This window comes from Mytilus edulis, chromosome 1 (genome assembly GCF_963676685.1).
Source record: "Mytilus edulis chromosome 1, xbMytEdul2.2, whole genome shotgun sequence".
Classification (NCBI taxonomy): Eukaryota; Metazoa; Mollusca; class Bivalvia; order Mytilida; family Mytilidae; genus Mytilus; species Mytilus edulis.
In genome coordinates this window covers 93,421,088-93,439,218 of record NC_092344.1, presented here as the reverse complement: position 1 = coordinate 93,439,218, position 18,131 = coordinate 93,421,088, and the positions used below count along the sequence as shown (strand labels likewise).

Genomic DNA, 18,131 nt, shown 5'->3' with positions numbered 1-18,131 from the left:
CTTGTTATTTGACCACTTTTTTCATCAAATATTTTAACAATTATCAACCACCAAGCGTCTCCAAAAGTATATCTATACGCCAAATCAAATTATTCATTACAACACTAACTAAGTGTTTTGATAGTGATGTGATAGGGTTTATCTTCATTTCCCACATGTATTTGACAAAAATCTTTCTGACCAGCTAAATGAGGAGATGTGAATATCTTTGCCAATTCCTTGTTGGATATTTCCAATTGATCAAGTATTACATAGTTTTCCAATGTTTAATAAACGAAAGTCATATTTTTATTTTTAGTGTCTCCTTTTAGTTTTTGTGATATTTGGTAAAAAAAAAATGATTATTATACATGTAACATGTAAAAAATATAAATCTCTACTGCTCTTCAAAACACAATGAAATATTTAATACAAAAACTGATCAAGTTTGTAATAAAAAGTCAACAATCAATGTACAAAGTAAACATGAAATAAACAACTCTTAGGATGACATTTTTCCAAACAAGCACCACTTAACAATTCTTATTAAAGTAAGCTTGAGTCTGACAAATATGATGAATTAGTCCAACCATTCTTGTCTTCCTGTCCTTCTCAAGTAACATTAAATTAAACAAAGTTCCTTTAGTTGTAGACATTAGTTTGATGATGAAATCCTGCAATGAAATGAAAAAGAATGAATATAAATAGAATTGAGAATGGAAATGGGGAATACATCAAAGAGACAACAACCTGACCAAAGAGCAGATGACAGCCGAAGGCCACCAATGGGTATTCAATGCAGCGAGTAAATCCCCCAACCAGATGTGAGACTCAGCTGGCATTTAAAGCAAAACAATGTTTTTGGCTTCCAAATTCCTCATATCTGTTATTTGTATATGATGGCTGATATAATGTGAACAACATCAACAGATATTTGTACATGACATTCTTACAGAGTATAGATTTTTATATAGATTAGACCGTTGGTTTTCCCATTTGAATGGTTTCTTAATAGTTATTTTTGGGGCCCTTTATAGCTTGCTGTTCGGTGTGAGCCTAGGCTCCGTGTTGAAGTCCGTACCTTAACCTTGAATGGTTTACTTTTATAAACTGTTACTTGGATGGAGAGTTGTCTCATTGGCACTCATACCCCATCTTTCTATATCTATAAACTTATTGTGTCCTATCCACTGACCTGTGGCAGTTCTCTTGTTTCCTCCAGTATACTGTTAATTGATACAATTCTGTGATCCCAGTCTATTCCTACCAAACCTTTATATTTAAGGATTGAATACTTTGATATAATATTTAGAATGATATTGTTTGTAACATAATGGTCTTTCAACTTGTTGTACTCCTCCTTAGATAAGTCCTGAAATATGGTGTAATTATCAATTAGTGTGAGAAATTGTTAATAGTAGCGTACACATTATAAAATCAGATAAAAAGGTACATCTTTTGTTTCTTAATTTGCAAATGTAAAGCCCTGGGAGTTGTAGGTGCTATTTTCTGTCTTTTTTAAAAGTGCTTTTTTTCATTCATTTTTCTAGTCATTCATTTGTTCTAAGAAATCAAAATTGAGTAGTTTTAGAAAATTGATGGAAAAAAATTATGTTAAAATAAATGAAATATTGAACTAATTTTAACAAAGAAAAATCTACCTATGTACTCCTAGTTGATGAAAGTAAAATTTCAGGTAATTTGGTAAAGTTTGGGTGCTACTTTCAGAAATTTGGTCAGATGACACCCATATATATATATAAGTAACAACAATGGCTCAAAAGGCAAAATAGGACAGTTATTGAAAACATATGACTGGTGCCTTATTAATTAAATACATATAGTTTAACATTGCTAAACATTCATACATCCTATTAGAACTCTACTCACATGAGAAGTCATAATTTAAATATACCTGTCCATCTTTGATGATTGTCACAACCTTCTGTGAATGTAATCTGAATCCATGTTGTGTTCCCTCCATGAGGACATCATGCAAAGAGGTTGTATGGCTTAAATAGAATAAATATTAGGCTTTTGTGATAATATGTGATTAAACAGTTAAATGTCAACTATGTATACCTCAAATTGTGTATAAAATAATTAATTTGATAAGTGTTTGCCTAATGTCTAGAAAATATTTCTTGCATGTTCTTGACAAGGCAATTACTTTAAAAAGTAATATAAAACCAACAGCTAATTGGTTAAAAACAAAATATTTGGTGCTATTGATCACATCTTGTATATCTGCACACTAGGACATTTATATCGATTTAAACTAGATCGGTTCACTTAAGATTGTTTTAAGGCTAATGTGAACGCTTTGAATCAATCTTCAATCGGTCTAAACTAAAACACCAAAAGAGGTAGTTTAGTTTGAATTGATCTAAAGTAAACCGACCTTACTTTAAATGTGAACGCAGAGATCGGTTTAAACTAGTACAATTGAATTGAAAATAATGTATGCGCATGTATAGCGGCAAAACTATATCAGTGGTACGTTGTTTAATCCATATTTCTCTGTTAACAGACCTTTGTGTACATGCACGTAAAACAAACTGAAAACATGTTGTCTTCAACGTAGTATAAATGTCTTTTCTTCTTTAATTTTTTCTTTTCACTGAGGAAACGCAGCATTTCGTCATGTTGTAACTTCGATGCTACAAATTTTTTTTCTAAAATTAAAGGAAACTGCAATAACACCAGTATCAAAATTTTAACTTGTGATTCAAGAGAAACAATAACTTTATCCAATTGTTTTTTCAAGTGTGTGTATCAGTGTATCAACACATGAATTTGATAAATTAGTTCTATTTATAGCAATGTTTACAGTTTAACTGGTAAAAAGATCAGATCGATTGCGTTTTTAATTGTAGTGTGAACGCACTGGTTCAGATTAGACAGATGGAGATCGTTTGATTAGGATAATGTGAACGCTAACTGGTTTTATTTAGATCAATTCAAATAAGATAGATTAAAAAAATGCTAGTGTGAACAGGGTCTAATACTGCAATAACCTGTTATATCACAAAAAGTTATATTATCCAAATACAAGTGAAAACACAATTCAATGTAATTTAAAGTAATTAATGTAATTCAATGTAATTTTATGTAATTCAATGTAATTTAATGTAATTCAATGTAATTTAATGTAATTCAATGTAATTTAATGTAATTAAAGTGTTATTTAATGTAATTTAAGGTGGTATGGGTGTCTTCGCCATCTTGGATTGTAAAAAACAGAGAAGCTAAGGTCCGTATTTTCTATCAAGTTAGCAAAATTTGATGCGGGAATGCAGATATTTAATGTGAATTTTCATTTATAAGAACCAATTTATAAGAACATAACTTATAAATATTAATATTGTTACAAGTGTTGATTATTTTTGGTTGTTTTTAGATATTTTCAAATTGGCATTTTAAGGGGAGATAACTCTAAAACAGTGCATTTTCTGAAGGATTATACATGGAATTTTTCTATTTTGTCTTTTAGCCGGAAAAAACGTACGGTGACCCTATCTTTTTTTTTGATATTCTCAAAGCATTGTCTGAAAGCTATCTTTTCCTAAAGTATTTAACAATTCTATCATTTTGTTTAGTTTCTATTCACAAAATTGTGTTTTTTCCTGTATAATCCATACAAAATCTGTCATTTTGTCACAACCTGTAGCTTGAGAAAATGCACGGTGACGTATCATTTTTATAATATTTTTGAACATGTATCAATAGATACTACATTTTGGCAAAGTATGAACAAATTCTATCATTTTTATTTTAGACTCCCATACCACCTTAACACATCAACTAGAGCTATTTGATACAACAGATACAGTTAATTGTGACTCATATCTTAACTTACATCTAGAAACTGACAATAAGGGTCTTGAAAACAAAAATCAGGACAAAAGAGATGATTTCAGCTTTCCAATTGTAAACTTTCCATTTCTGTGTGGCAACAAACAAGTAGCGCCTGCATAAGGGTTAAATATCTCCAAGCTGATACAATATTGAAGGGCTTGTATTTCCTAACATGATTTTTTGAATAAAGGGTTGCTTGTCACAAGGAAGCTATTAAACCAAGAATTCAAAGTTGTGAATTTGAAATAATTTCTTCGTAAATTTTACTGATGCCATCACAAGTTGCTTGACTGTTATTGAAATCAGTTTCACAGATGATAGGGGATATGTTCCAAATGTCAAAACTAAAGTCCCATTTCCTTTTCCCTGAATGTGACCTACCAAATTAGACTTATTACTAGGGTTTGAACTAACATTAGCAGCACAATGGGTGCCACATTTGGAGCAAGATCTGCAGATGAGCACTTGAGATCATCCCCCGTTTTTTGTGGTGTTTTTATTGCTCAGTCTTTAGTTTTGTATGTTGTGTTTTGTGAACTATTATTTGTTTGTTTGTCTTTTCCTTTTTTTATGTATGGCTTAAGTCAACTTATGAATGTGAATGTCCCTTTGATATCACCTCTCTTTAATAGCAGATTAAACAGTCATGATAGAATGATACAGTTTCTTTCTTGGTGGTATCTAAGCAAACAGATTTGTATTACATGTACTAGGATTTTTTTTATATATAAACCTACATGTATTTTAGTTTTTTGTATTATCATATTGAAATTTGCATGTTTAATCGTACCTGTCAAACTGTATGAATGTCAGTTTTACATCAGTTTTATCACAGGTCTGTAGATATCTTACAAGTGTTTCAATACAAGGTAAACAGAAATAATCTTTGTCCTCCTTATACAGGACTATAACAATGTCTAATAAGGCTTTGGATGGGAGATCCTCTGTTGAGTGATAAATCTGTCTACATACATCTAAAACAAGAAAAAGTATTAACCATACTACACCTTCTATGTTCACTTTTAAACATTTACTCAAGATAATGTGAGTCAGCATTAACAGTAATACTGACCCAATGTTGCAGTTTAACATAAGATGTATTTTCAATTATCTCCCCTTAAAGAAGTTGGACTAAAATAAAAGTAATACTGCCCTATGGTAAAGTTGACAATCAAGATTATCTTCCCTTGAAGGGTCTATCCGAAATAAGGTTGCTACTTGTACATCAACATATGATTTACTTTTTGTGTGTAGTTTAATTTAAGAGCCTTTTCCATTATAATACATATGACAAAGGCATTATTTCAGAAAAAAAAGCCCTGAATAATACCCGACAAGGCATTATTTCAGAGAAAAAAAGCAGTAACAAAGTTGCATTTTCAAAAACCTGTTTATATTTGTTGCAATAACCTGTAAAATTACAATCTTCAATTGAATCAAAAGTATTTAAGTAAATAAATGTTTTGTTTTTTTTTTAAAGATAAACCACTCAAATTATGGTGATATAAACAAAACTAGAGGCTCTAAAGAGCCTGTGTCGCTCATCTTGGTCTATGTGACTATTAAACAAAGGAAGCAGATGGTTTTATGACAAAATTGTATTTTGGTGATGGTGATGTGTTTGTACATCTTACTTTACTGAACATCCTTGCAGCTTACAATTATCTCTATCTATAATGAAGTTGGCCCAGTAGTTTCAGTGGAAAATGTTAGTAAAAATTTACAAATTTTATAAAAATTGTTGAAAATTGACTATAAAGGACAATAACTCCTTAGGGGGTCAATTGACCATTTCGGTCATGTTGACTTATTTGTAAATCTTACTTTGCTGAACATTATTGCTGTTTACAGTTTATTTCTATCTTTAATAATTTTCAAGATAATAACCAAAAACAGTAAAATTTCCTTAAAATTACCAATTCAGGGGCAGGAACCCAACAACGGGTTGTCCGATTTATCTGAAAATTTCAGGGCAGATAGATCTTGACCTGATAAACAATTTATCCCCTGTCAGATTTGCTCTAAAGGCTTTGGTTTTTGAGTTATAAGCCAAAAACTGCATTTTACCCCTATCTTCTATTTTTAGCCATGGCGGCCATCTTGGTTGGATGGCCGGGTCATCGGACACATTTTATAAACTAGATACCCAAAAGATGATTGTGGATAAGTTTGGATTAATTTGGCCCAGTAGTTTCAGAGGAGAAGATTTTTGTAAAAGATTACTAAGATTTACGAACTAGAGGCTCTAAAGAGCCTGTGTCGCTCACCTTGGTCTATGTGCATATTAAACAAAGGACACAAATGGATTCATGACAAAATTGTATTTTGGTGATGGTGATGTGTTTGAAGTTCTTACTTTACTGAACGATTTTGCTTCTTACAATTATATCTATAATGAACTTTGCCCATTAGTAACAGAGAACGATATTTGGTAAAAATTTACATATATTTACCAAATTAATGAAAATTGTTAAAAATTGACTATAAAGGGCAATAACTCCTTAAGGGGTCAATTGACCATTAAGGTCATGTTGACTTATTTGTAGATCTTACTTTGCTGAACATTATTGCTGTTTACAGTTTATCGCTATCTATAATAGTATTCAAGATAACCAAAAACGGCAAAATTTCTTTAAAAATTACCAATTGGAGGGCAGCAACCCAACAACCAGTTGTCCAATTCATCTGAAAAATTCAGGGCAGATAGATATTGACTTGATTAACAATTTAACTTCTTGTCAGATTTGCTCTAGATGCTTTGAATTCATAGTTATAAGCCAAAAACTGCATTTTACCCCTATGTTCTATTTTTAGCCGTGGCGGCCATCTTGGTTGAATGGCCAGGTCATCGGACACATTTTTCAAACTAGATACCCCAAAGATGATTGTGGCCTAGTAGTTTCAGTGGAGATTTTGTAAAAGATTACTTAGATTTATGAAAAATGGTTAAAGATTGACTATAAAGGGCAATAACTCCTAAAGGGGTCAACTGACCATTTTGGTCATGTTGACTTATTTGTAGATCTTACTTTGCTGAACATTATTGCTGTTTACAATTTATCTCTATCTATAATAATATTCAAGATAATAACCAAAAACAGCAAAATTTCCTCAAAATTACCAATTCAGGGGCAGCAACCCAACAACCGATTGACCGATTCATCTGAAAATTTTAGGGCAGATAGATCTTGACCTGATAAACATTTTTATCCCAGTCAGATTTCCTCAAAATGCTTTGGTTTTTGAGTTATAAGCCAAAAACTGCATTTTACCCCTATGTTCTATTTTTAGCGGTGGCGGCCATCTTGGTTGGTTGACCAGGTCACGCCACACATTTTTTAAATAGATACCCCAAAGATGATTGTGGCCAAGTTTGGATTAATTTGGCCCAGCAGTTTCAGAGGAGAAGATTTTTGTAAAAGATTAATTTAATTTATGAAAAATGGTTAAAATTGACTATAAAGGGCAATAACTCCTAAACGGGTCAACTGACCATTTTGGTCATGTTGACTTATTTGTAGATCTTACTTTGCTGAACATTATTGCTGTTTACAGTTTATCTCTATCTATAATAATATTCAAGATAATAACCAAAAACAGCAAAATTTCCTCAAAATTACCAATTCAGGGGCAGCAACCCAACAACCGATTGACTGATTCATCTGAAAATTTCAGGGCAGATAGATCTTGACCTGATAAACATTTTTATCCCGTCAGATTTCCTCAAAATTCTTTGGTTTTTGAGTTATAAGCCAAAAACTGCATTTTACCCCTTTGTTCTATTTTTAGCCGTGGCGGCCATCTTGGTTGGTTGACCAGGTCACGCCACACATTTTTTAAACTAGATACCCCAAAGATGATTGTGGCCAAGTTTGGATTAATTTGGCCCAGTAGTTTCAGAGGAGAAGATTTTTGTAAAAGATTACTTTAATTAACGAAAAATGGTTAAAAATTGACTATAAACGGCAATAACTCCTAAACGGGTCAACTGACCATTTTGGTCATGTTGACTTATTTGTAGATCTTACTTTGCTGAACATTATTGCTGTTTACAGTTTATCTCTATCTATAATAATATTTAAGATAATAACCAAATACAGCAAAATTTCCTCAAAATTACCAATTCAGGGGCAGCAACCCAACAACCCATTAACCGATTCATCTGAAAATTTCAGGGCAGATAGATCTTGACCTGATAAACATTTTTACCCCATGTCAGATTTGCTCTAAATGCTTTGGTTTTTGAGTTATAAGCCAAAAACTGCATTTTACCCCTATGTTCTATTTTTAGCTGTGGCGGCCATCTTGGTTGGTTGACCGGGTCACGCCACACATTTTTTAAACTAGATACCCCAATGATGATTGTGGCCAAGTTTGGTTTGATTTGGCCCAGTAGTTTCAGAGGAGAAGATTTTTGTAAAAGTTAACGACGACGGACGACGACGACGGACGACGGACGCCAAGTGATGAGAAAAGCTCACTTGGCCCTTCGGGCCAGGTGAGCTAAAAATGTTCTTAATTTTAAAATTGATAACAATAAATATAACATTGCAAGTGAAATTCTTGTGCTTTAATCATGTTAATATTTTAGAAACACAGAAACATTTATAGAAAGCCCAGTCTTACCTAGCTGTTGTGATGGTTCTACTGTTATTCCAACTATATCACACTTAGATATATAGGCATGAACTGATGGACATATTGCACTTGGCATACAACTTTTTACTCTTTCTTGACATGATTCCTGTAACCAAGAAAAATAATATTCAATTGTGCATTATTTCAATTTCATATCTTTTGTATATAAGTTTAAGTTTTAACAATGAAATGTCCAGCATTTTGTGTAAATGTTATTTTGTTGCCCCTACCTTGGGATTTAAAATTATGTTTCCAGAAGCAGTGATACATGTTTTAAAGAAAGGAATTTAACAAACATGAACAAATATTTTTTTTATAATTCTTCTCAATGACCCAGACCTTGATAGTCTGTTATTTAGTGATCATTTCGTTTGAACTGTAACTGGAAGAGAGTTACTGACACAAAAACCATTTGAGTAAAAATAATAAATTTGCTTTTTAAAAAGCTTCTCAATTATAAAATATGGGTATTAACCCTTTCACTTTTTACCATGACATTTCTATTATGACTTACAAGAAATGGAGTAACATCCACCTTTAGGAAACATACAGCCATTGGTGAATCTATATCAGTAAACAATGTCATACATTTCTGATTTATGTCATCACAGGCTTTAACTTGACTAAGCATACCAGTAGATGTTGACTGACAGAACTTTGATGTGTCTAGTTCATAACCAGAAACAAACTGGTCAACGCTTGGACTGATTGACCCTTCTGGTTTCTGGAAATCATTTCCAATTTCTCCATCGTTATTTCCTAGCAGTCCAATTGTTTGATTTTTATGATGTTTCAGTCTGAAGTTACAATGTGAATTGTTTATGTCGCAGGAAATGGTGATACCATCACCAAGGGAAATAACTCTGGACACACTTTTCTTTATAATCTTCATTTCATCCGTTTCGTATGGTAATTTTCTGTAAAAGAGGGGAAAATGTATTTTGTCAAAACACAAACAATAGTTTGCTATACAAATACCACCAAAGTCACTGATGTATATCATATAGACAGCATTAGTGAACGCTTAAAAAAACATGATACACTTTAAAAGTACATTAACTAATTTTATTAAAAAGTACATTAATTAATTTTATTATACAGTTAACTCTCGTTGTCTCGAACTCGGTTGACTCGAAATTTCTGATGAGTCCAAGTTTTCACGTGGTCCCGAACTTTATTCCATACAAAAGTATGCAATTCGACTCCTGATCGAGTAGAAATTGGATGAGTCGAAATTTCGGTTGAGTCGAACTAAATTTACGGTCCCAAGGTTTACAAAAGCATTCAAAATTCATTTTTTATCTCGAACTAATACACGTATGTCAAAACAATACCTCCGGGATTTAAATGGATTGAAAAGTTAATCTGACAATACACGTGTAATTAAATTTCCAGTCACTGACCACTGTATTGATTTATGACATGCTATTTTCATGAGTGTTTACCTAAGATTGTCTTTTATGGAATTTTCATTTATATAAATAATTAGTGATACATTGTTAATGTTCATGAAAAGGTATCTAAAATGTTTACAAAACAATTAATTTATGATTTACACTAATAGAAGTGGGTGTGTATAAAGTGAGGATTATGGCTTCCGTTGATGATCACCTAAAAACTACTCAAACGGCGTCTTTAATCTTGTTATATTTTCTTTTGAAAAGAAAGAGTGAGATAAAACAAAATGAATAGAAATCAAAATTTTCTTAAATCTCTTGTATCCGAGAATAAACAATTTTATCAGCTATAACCGACCTGAATAACGAAACTATCAATTGGAAATTACTCTCTTGGAAAAGCCATAGGTTTTTTTTAATTGAAACAATTGAATAAGTATAAATAATGTCATTATAATTGTAAAAGACTGTGACATACAAATACATCGATCTGATACTAGAATATCGATCCCTTGCCATATTCACCCAGATTTATTTTAGCTTTACCAAGCTAAGCAAGAGTTGTGTCCCTTAGATTGTTGAACTTCCGGTGTTCGTTTGAGTCAAACTACGTGTATCTCGAAATATTTCTCTGGTCTGGCTGACTTCGACATAACGAGAGTCGACTGTACTTCACGTTAAAATGCCAATATTGGCTTATACGAGGGTGTTAGTTTACTCTATCACATGGCTGAGCAGGTAACAATTTTTGAATTATTTGAAAAGTAGAGACAGAACTATATTTAAATATTCATGATGAACTCTTCAGCTTGTCCTTGTTTCCAATGTACTATACAACAAAGCGTGGAATGACTCAAACTTATTTCTTTTACAATTGTTGGAAAAACATATATATATATATTTTTTTAACTATTCCTATAAATCATTATGTGTAATGCTTATTGTTGATATCTTATTCCATACTGAAACTATTTCGTTCACCATCGATTTATTATAACAGGTGAGGTACATTTCATCATGTTCATTGTGATGTATATTTCTCTGCCAGATATGAGGTCTTTTAAAAGGGGGATTATCCCAAGAAATTTTTAAAACTCAAATAAATAACAACTATACAATAACAACAATTGAAAATATTTTTTTTTCTAGATAGCCCATCTTTTTCCCATTTCGGGCCGAATCCGTATATCTTGATATGTCAAGTCAATGCATCATTATTGTCTATTTACTTCACTTCTGTTGATTTTTCTAATACCTGTACCGTTCTTAAATACGTGAATACATAGAAATTGAGACTCTATTAGAAAATACTTTTAGATAAAATTCATTTGTAAAAGACAATAATGCTGGAACATTCAGTATAATAAATTTAATAACACATAGCTGAGAGGTGATAGAGCAGATTGGTACCCCTTGAAAAAGCATTGTCAACCTTGGCTTCGCTGCGGTTGACAATGTATTCTCGGGGTACCAATCTGCTCTATCCCCCTCTCAGCTATGTGTTAATTATAAAGTGTTGATGACAAACATTATGCAAATTTCAGTACATGTTAAATACAGGGCATTTTAAGATGCCAATTACAGTCAAAATAAGTGCCAGTATCATCTTACAGAATTTGACAATGTCCATAACCATGAAAACTAATTGCTCAAATAAATAAAGTGGCTTAAAACATGATTTTTTTTTATTCTGATTGAATTTCTTTTTGCAGATATAATTAAATGAACAGGCTCGACAGTACTGTAGTTAGGTTAATTGATGCTGATAACAAACTGTAAACTTACACTGGTGTGTTGCAACTGTTAATAAAAACCTGGCCACCATTGTAAATTGTTACCATGGATTTTTTGGTTACAACTGTCACTCCTTCTTTTGAATACACCACTGCAAATTGACCATGTTTAATGTCTGCAGCCATTAAGTGTGGGCATGTACTGTCACCTGAAACATACAAAAGTACAAACTTAGTAAAAGGACAAGTGCCCTCCTTACATCAAATGTTAGGGTTTTATATAACACAATTTTTAGTTAAAACAGCATTCGATAACCATGATGACTACATGAAGTTGATTTTAAAAACCTTTCAGCCCAGTATACACATCTATTTTCTTCACCCAATAAAAACAAATATTTTATCTAAATTCGTGACCCATTGGTTTAAATTGTAGATTGATAGATTTTCTGAAAAATTTCAGATGTACTTTTTGACTCCCATCGATATGAAGAACCATTTTACTGGCTTTCAAAATTACTACTCATCTTATTTTCAACACTAGGTTACAGAACATAGAGGGGTTAGTTGATGAGCAATATAAGGTCCTACTCAACATATAGTCTTAGTCGGATCCAGTGGTAGTTAAATTTTCCAACCTTTCGTCCTGGTCTTAAAATATTTCATGTTTGCTTTGCAAAATTTTTTATCAATAAACTCATACCCATGTTCAATTAATGCTTTGGTAATCAAATATTCCTTAACGTGACACCAACCTTTAGTCTGAAATAATTTTCCATCAAATGTCAGGACTTCACTTCTATCATATATTAAGGCTGTATGTGTATCTTTGACTTCAGGCTCAAATACTAGCCTTGATTTAATTAAACCTAATACATATTTTTCTCCTGTTGTCAATTCTGGGATAGACTGTTGGAAAAAAAGAATTTAGTAATAATGATATATTCAATAAAAATTAAACAAATCAAAGGTCTACTGAAACCAATAATACAACATCACTGGATGTCAGAAAACCTCCCCAAAAAAGCATCCATGTGACCATTGAATTTGGGGTACAATTAGAAATTCTTGCACATCTTCTTTTTACATACTTTCATATCAAGGTTCTTGGGAAACTAAGTTATGTTATGAATGAAACAGTTTTATAAAAAATTTCCCATTTTAGTTTAAAACAAGTGAAACTGAGCTACTACTCACTGATGATACCCCCGCCGCAAGTGGATAATATTAATAGTGTAAAAATATGCAAGTGTTTGGTTAACAGGAAGTTGTCGAGTGATGAATCTGAAAGCGCATCATACGGTATAGCTGACTTATATTAACCCTGAAACCAAATTTCAAAAATCCTTGTATTGTAGTTCCGGAGAAAAATGTGACAAATTTTCAACTTGGCTATCGTGTGTAAAATCATAAATGTGTTCGGTAAACAGGAAGTTGTCAAGTGATGAATCTGAAAACGCATCACACGGTATAGCTGACTTATATAAACCCTAAAATTAAATTTCAAAAATCCTTGTATTGTAGTTCCAGAGAAAAATGTGATGAAAATTTTCAACTTGGCTATCATGTGTAAAATCATACAAGCGTTCGGTATACAGGAAGTTGTCAAGTGATGAATCTGAAAACACCTCACACAGTATAGCTGACTTATATAAACCCTGAAACCAAATTTCAGAAATCCTTGTATTGTAGTTCCTGAGAAAACTGCGACGAAAAATATATTCAAGGGACTGAAGGACTGACGGAAGGATGGATGGACAGACAGACAGAGGTAAAACAGTATCCCCCCCCCCTTTTTTTTAAAGCGGGGGTATAAAAAAATCATTTGCAAACTTAAATATGCACCACTTTATTCACTTAAGCCAATTATTGTATCAATAACGCTTGTTAATTACATTAGAAAAACAACCATTGCTCTACTTATCAATTGGTTTCGGTAATATGCCAAATACATACCAAAAAATGTTTCCATTTGAAAATCAATGGCTGTATAAATGATATCTTATTTGTCTTCATTGCTTGATATAGATGTGGTTTGACAGTCTTGGATGCAATATCTTTAATCAATAGTGGAGGGTCAGTCAGCATGGTAGAAAGGAAATGTAACATTCTTGACTCTAACTTTGTTACCATTCCTATTAACTTCTCTCCTGCAGAACAAAAAGATATAAATTAACTCACATGTTAAAACATTTCCTCCAGCATGTTAAAACAAAATTAAACGGATATAATATTAATTATAGGAATATGTTTCCACTTAACATATATAGTATATACTGTCATTTATTTTTTTATATTATAGTAACATTTTATCTAATTTCAAGAAACTTAATGAAAAAAATCCATTATGGTAAGAATGTGTTAATGTCACAACTTTTAAAATTTTCCATTAGAATCAGTAGATGTAACTGTTTTTACAATAAATAATATTTTCCCTTTAGATAAGCAACATTCTTTACAATTATCCCTTTAATTGTGGATTGTTTGAATGCACATTACCAAAATAATTCATTCTACTATCATCATTCTGGATTCTTTCTCCCTTTTCTATCCCAGCAGAGTTTTGATTGGCTACGGTATGTTTTCCTTTTAGTGTAACAGCTATAACTCTTTTCATGTTTGAAGGCAATGGCAAATAATAGAAAACAGGAATAGCAATCTTGGAAATCACATGACCAACAGTCTGAAAAATATGTAGTCATCATCAAATATGTGTAATGCAAACCAGTCTCACCAAGGACTGCATTGTTTATGGGGCATCTTGATTAATTCCTTCATTCTTTTCAAATCAAGGAATATACATATTTAAAAATTGTCCTCTATAAAACTAAGTCTCTTATGTTTAAATGATCACCAGTTCTTAAACTGCAGTTTAATTCAACCCAATGACATATAGGCTTTTATAGCTGCAAACCATTCAATTGAAGCTTTAAAACTATAAATGAATGGTACCTTTAAAGTTATAAAAGGACTTATCTTTGAAAACACAATTACATCTATTGGAAGTTTAACTGATATAATTGATGTAAAAGGAGTAGGTCCGGTAAGGACCGATTTTGGCCTCAAATTTCAGTTTCATCTGACGAAAGATTTTGACCACTTTTTAAACACTTAAGTGTCTATTTCATATGATGCAATTAATTTATGTGAAAGATTTTAACTTATTTAGTCATTAAAAAAGATCCGATTCTGGCTCAAATATGAGAAATCTACCAAATATGCGAAAAAATGTCACTTTTCAGATGGTTTTTGTCAAAAACGAAAGTGGCCGCATCCGTGTTCATCCTCAATCTTTATATATGTTATGTATTATCATTAAATACAACTTCCATTTCAATATTTTGGATGAACACGAATGCGGCCACTTTCGTTTTACACGGAAACCGTCTAAAATTTAACTAAAATGCTGGAATTGTGAAGATTTTAGTAATTTAGCATGAATTAATGGTGCTAGTTCTCAATATATGTGCATTGTATTGGCAAAAAGAGCCCATATTTATGTAGCAGAACCTTTCTACTATCCAATAAATGACTAAAAGTTTACATTTTAACAATTTTGTAAAACTGCTATATTTTGGGGCCTACTCCTTTCTCTTTAAGTTTTAAGGCAAAAGCATATAAGATCAGAAGTGTATGAGTTTTAATTTTATTTAGTCTCTCAATGCAATACTTAGTCAAACAATTACAGCAGAATTAGCTGCTTTGTCAGCTGCTACAACAGTAATGTTTGCTGCTTTTACAGTTGATACAACAACAGTATTGACTGCTTTGTCAGCTGATACAAACACACAAAATACATTCTTAAAACAAGAATGTGTCCTAAGTACACGGATGCCCCATCTGCACTACCATTTTCTATGTTCAATGGACTGTAAAAATGGGAGAAAATCTCTAATTTGGCATTAAAATTAGAAAGATCATATCATACTAGAGAACATGTTTACTAAGTTTCAAGTTGATTGGACTTCAACTTCACCCAAAACTACCTCAACCAAAAACTTTAACCTGAAGCAGGACGAATAGACCCAAAAAAAAAATAATGCCCATAAATTGGGCATCAAAAGTCTTCAAATTTATGTTTGAGAAAATATCCAAATGTTTAATACAATATAATATGAATTTATTGTTAATTGTATGGTATTCATTTTTTCAAGATTTCATTTGTAAAAGTTAACAACAAATTATATAAAAAAAAGTCTTATATGCAAAATTTGTTGAACCATGAAATCAGTTTCATTGAAAGTACAACTTTTCCTCAATCCATTTCCAGTTGAAACATATACCCACAAAAATAAATAACAGCTCTATGTTAACCTTGAGAAGTTTTTACCTTGTTAACAAATGGAATCACCATTGATATTATACTTTTCTCTAGGTTCCTCTCAAGAACAATGCTAGCATCAGATAAGGCTTTTGCCAACTTGTGTTTCTTGGCTTTTAAGATGGCTACTATTTTACGTGTAAACACTGGATTCCACTGAATTGTGCTCTTTTTACTTGAACTTCCAACCAATTCGTTTAACCATGAGAGGAAAAACATCTTAGGTCTACCAGGCTGAAGAAAAGAATTGTTTTTCAATCACTTTCATGCAAGGAATTAAATGTCTCAATGTCTCTAAATCAGAACAGAAAAATTACTATTTATACAATAAATGAAATACAAAATCAATACAGAATGAAAGTAAATTGAAAATATGGGTATTTAACTTCAACAAATTTTGCAAAAGATCATATTTTTCTGAACTTTGACCCAAGTTGCAAGAACCTGTGGAATAACTATACAAAGTTATGTTACAACCTTGATGTGGATCAGCTAATACTATTTGTTCTTCTTCATAATTTTGACAGAATTATTAAAAAATCATTCAACTGCCAAAGATACTGAATAAGGTAATCTCCAATTCTTGCAGATTTAAAAGAAAGGTAATATAATTTGTGAATTAATTGCCATAGATGTCTTTTAAAATTTACTAAAAAGGTCATCTAAAGAGCACAAAGTTTAAAGGACTATGGGTTATCTCATTGTGTGTACACATAAATAAAATAATGTTACACCATTGGTTGAATTTACATTGTTTAGAATGTTTTTAACCAATCACCAAGTTTTGGTATATGCTTTTGAAAATACTACGCAGAATGCATTGGATTCTGAAAAGGTTAATTACTGTACCATTTTGATAGAGAATGAAGTATCTATAGCCCACGGACTCATGATCACTGTGTCAATATAATATTCTGTATGATTCCTGGTCAGTTTAACATTCATTCCTGATTTGGCTTTCTTTGATAATGTCACTTCATTGGAAATGTTTGTCATTCCATGCAGATAGGGATGCTGAAACGGAAGAATTAGTGGTAATAACACAAAATAATTGTTTAGTTGTAGCTCTCCTGTCCTTTTGTCTGTAACGAAAAAAGGACATAAACCCTAAATAACCTCATTTTCTATCATAGAGAATATACAAGATTAGGTACAGGGTAGTCATAATACATGTACATACATAATTTCAAAATTAACTTGCATGAACTTAGTTATACTGGGATTTGCTAAGTTTTCTCTCATGGGTCTTAACCAGTTTAGGTATATTGTATATTTTTATATAAGTAAAATTGAGAATGGAAATGGGGAATGTGCCAAAGAGACAACAACCCGACCATAGAAAAAAACAACAGCAAAAGGTCACCAACAGGTCTTAACCTGTAGGTATGTAACCCTTGCTTTTCTGGCAATTCAGTATCATCACAAAAGAGTGAGTTCTTGACTTCCAAATTATTTTAGGTATCTCATAGAAATATGACAATATCTGGATACAAATGTAGACAACACAGTCACAGACACAACAAATGTTGAACTGGAGTTCGTATGTTCCTATTATTCTTATGGTAAATTTGTTGATTACACGATCAAAAAAATAAAGATGAACAAAAGAATCTGGTACACATTATACAAAAACATAATACCAATTTTTGATGAGCTCTAAGAAGTTACATTAATTATAAGTCTTCTCTGCACACCTAGCCTATATCTATAACATCCACCAACTTCATGCTACTCACACTTGTATTGATATAGCCATCTTGTTGTATAAATACTGTACTGTTGTCATCAGTAAGTTTACTATATAATCTTATCTCCCCTAAAGCTGACATTGCTTCAAAACTGTGTTCTAATTCAGATACAGCTAGCCCTGATCCTTTAAATACCATTTTATACTGTTCTGAAAACATAAAATATCATTTTAATCATTTTAATATATTTTTTTTTATTATAGTTAACTTTGTAAATGTTAAATGTAACATTGACTTAACTGTAGGTTAAGATGAGTTTATCTGAAATTTTCATGTATTCCATCTGAGCAAATTATGTTTCAACATGGGCTTTTAAAAAGAGCTTTAATAAGGATAGATAAAAAATGACAAGCTACAAAAGATTTAAGTTAATAAATGTATAAATATGGGTAGGACAGTTAAAATATTATCATAGTTACGTATAACTGATATTATGGATTTATTTATTATCGTGGGT

The 18,131-nt window shown here is 31.7% G+C and overlaps 1 protein-coding gene across 2 annotated transcripts in view; it reads right to left on the bottom strand.

The window, feature by feature from the left end:
- Positions 1-311: 311 nt before the first annotated feature.
- LOC139495185 (uncharacterized) overlaps positions 312-18,131 on the bottom strand; it is a 56,379-nt gene continuing 38,559 nt past the window's right edge. For both annotated transcript variants that reach the window (XM_071283391.1, XM_071283397.1), the window contains exons 29-41: positions 17,663-17,823; positions 16,776-16,940; positions 15,936-16,160; positions 14,105-14,288; positions 13,562-13,755; positions 12,361-12,514; positions 11,658-11,814; positions 8,990-9,392; positions 8,464-8,581; positions 4,628-4,811; positions 1,895-1,991; positions 1,175-1,351; positions 312-653 (exon numbers count right to left, since the gene is read on the bottom strand). In XM_071283391.1, coding sequence (XP_071139492.1) covers positions 513-653; positions 1,175-1,351; positions 1,895-1,991; positions 4,628-4,811; positions 8,464-8,581; positions 8,990-9,392; positions 11,658-11,814; positions 12,361-12,514; positions 13,562-13,755; positions 14,105-14,288; positions 15,936-16,160; positions 16,776-16,940; positions 17,663-17,823 — 2,360 coding nt within the window. In that variant the 3' untranslated portion in view covers positions 312-512. The remainder of the gene's footprint in view (positions 654-1,174; positions 1,352-1,894; positions 1,992-4,627; positions 4,812-8,463; positions 8,582-8,989; positions 9,393-11,657; positions 11,815-12,360; positions 12,515-13,561; positions 13,756-14,104; positions 14,289-15,935; positions 16,161-16,775; positions 16,941-17,662; positions 17,824-18,131) is intronic.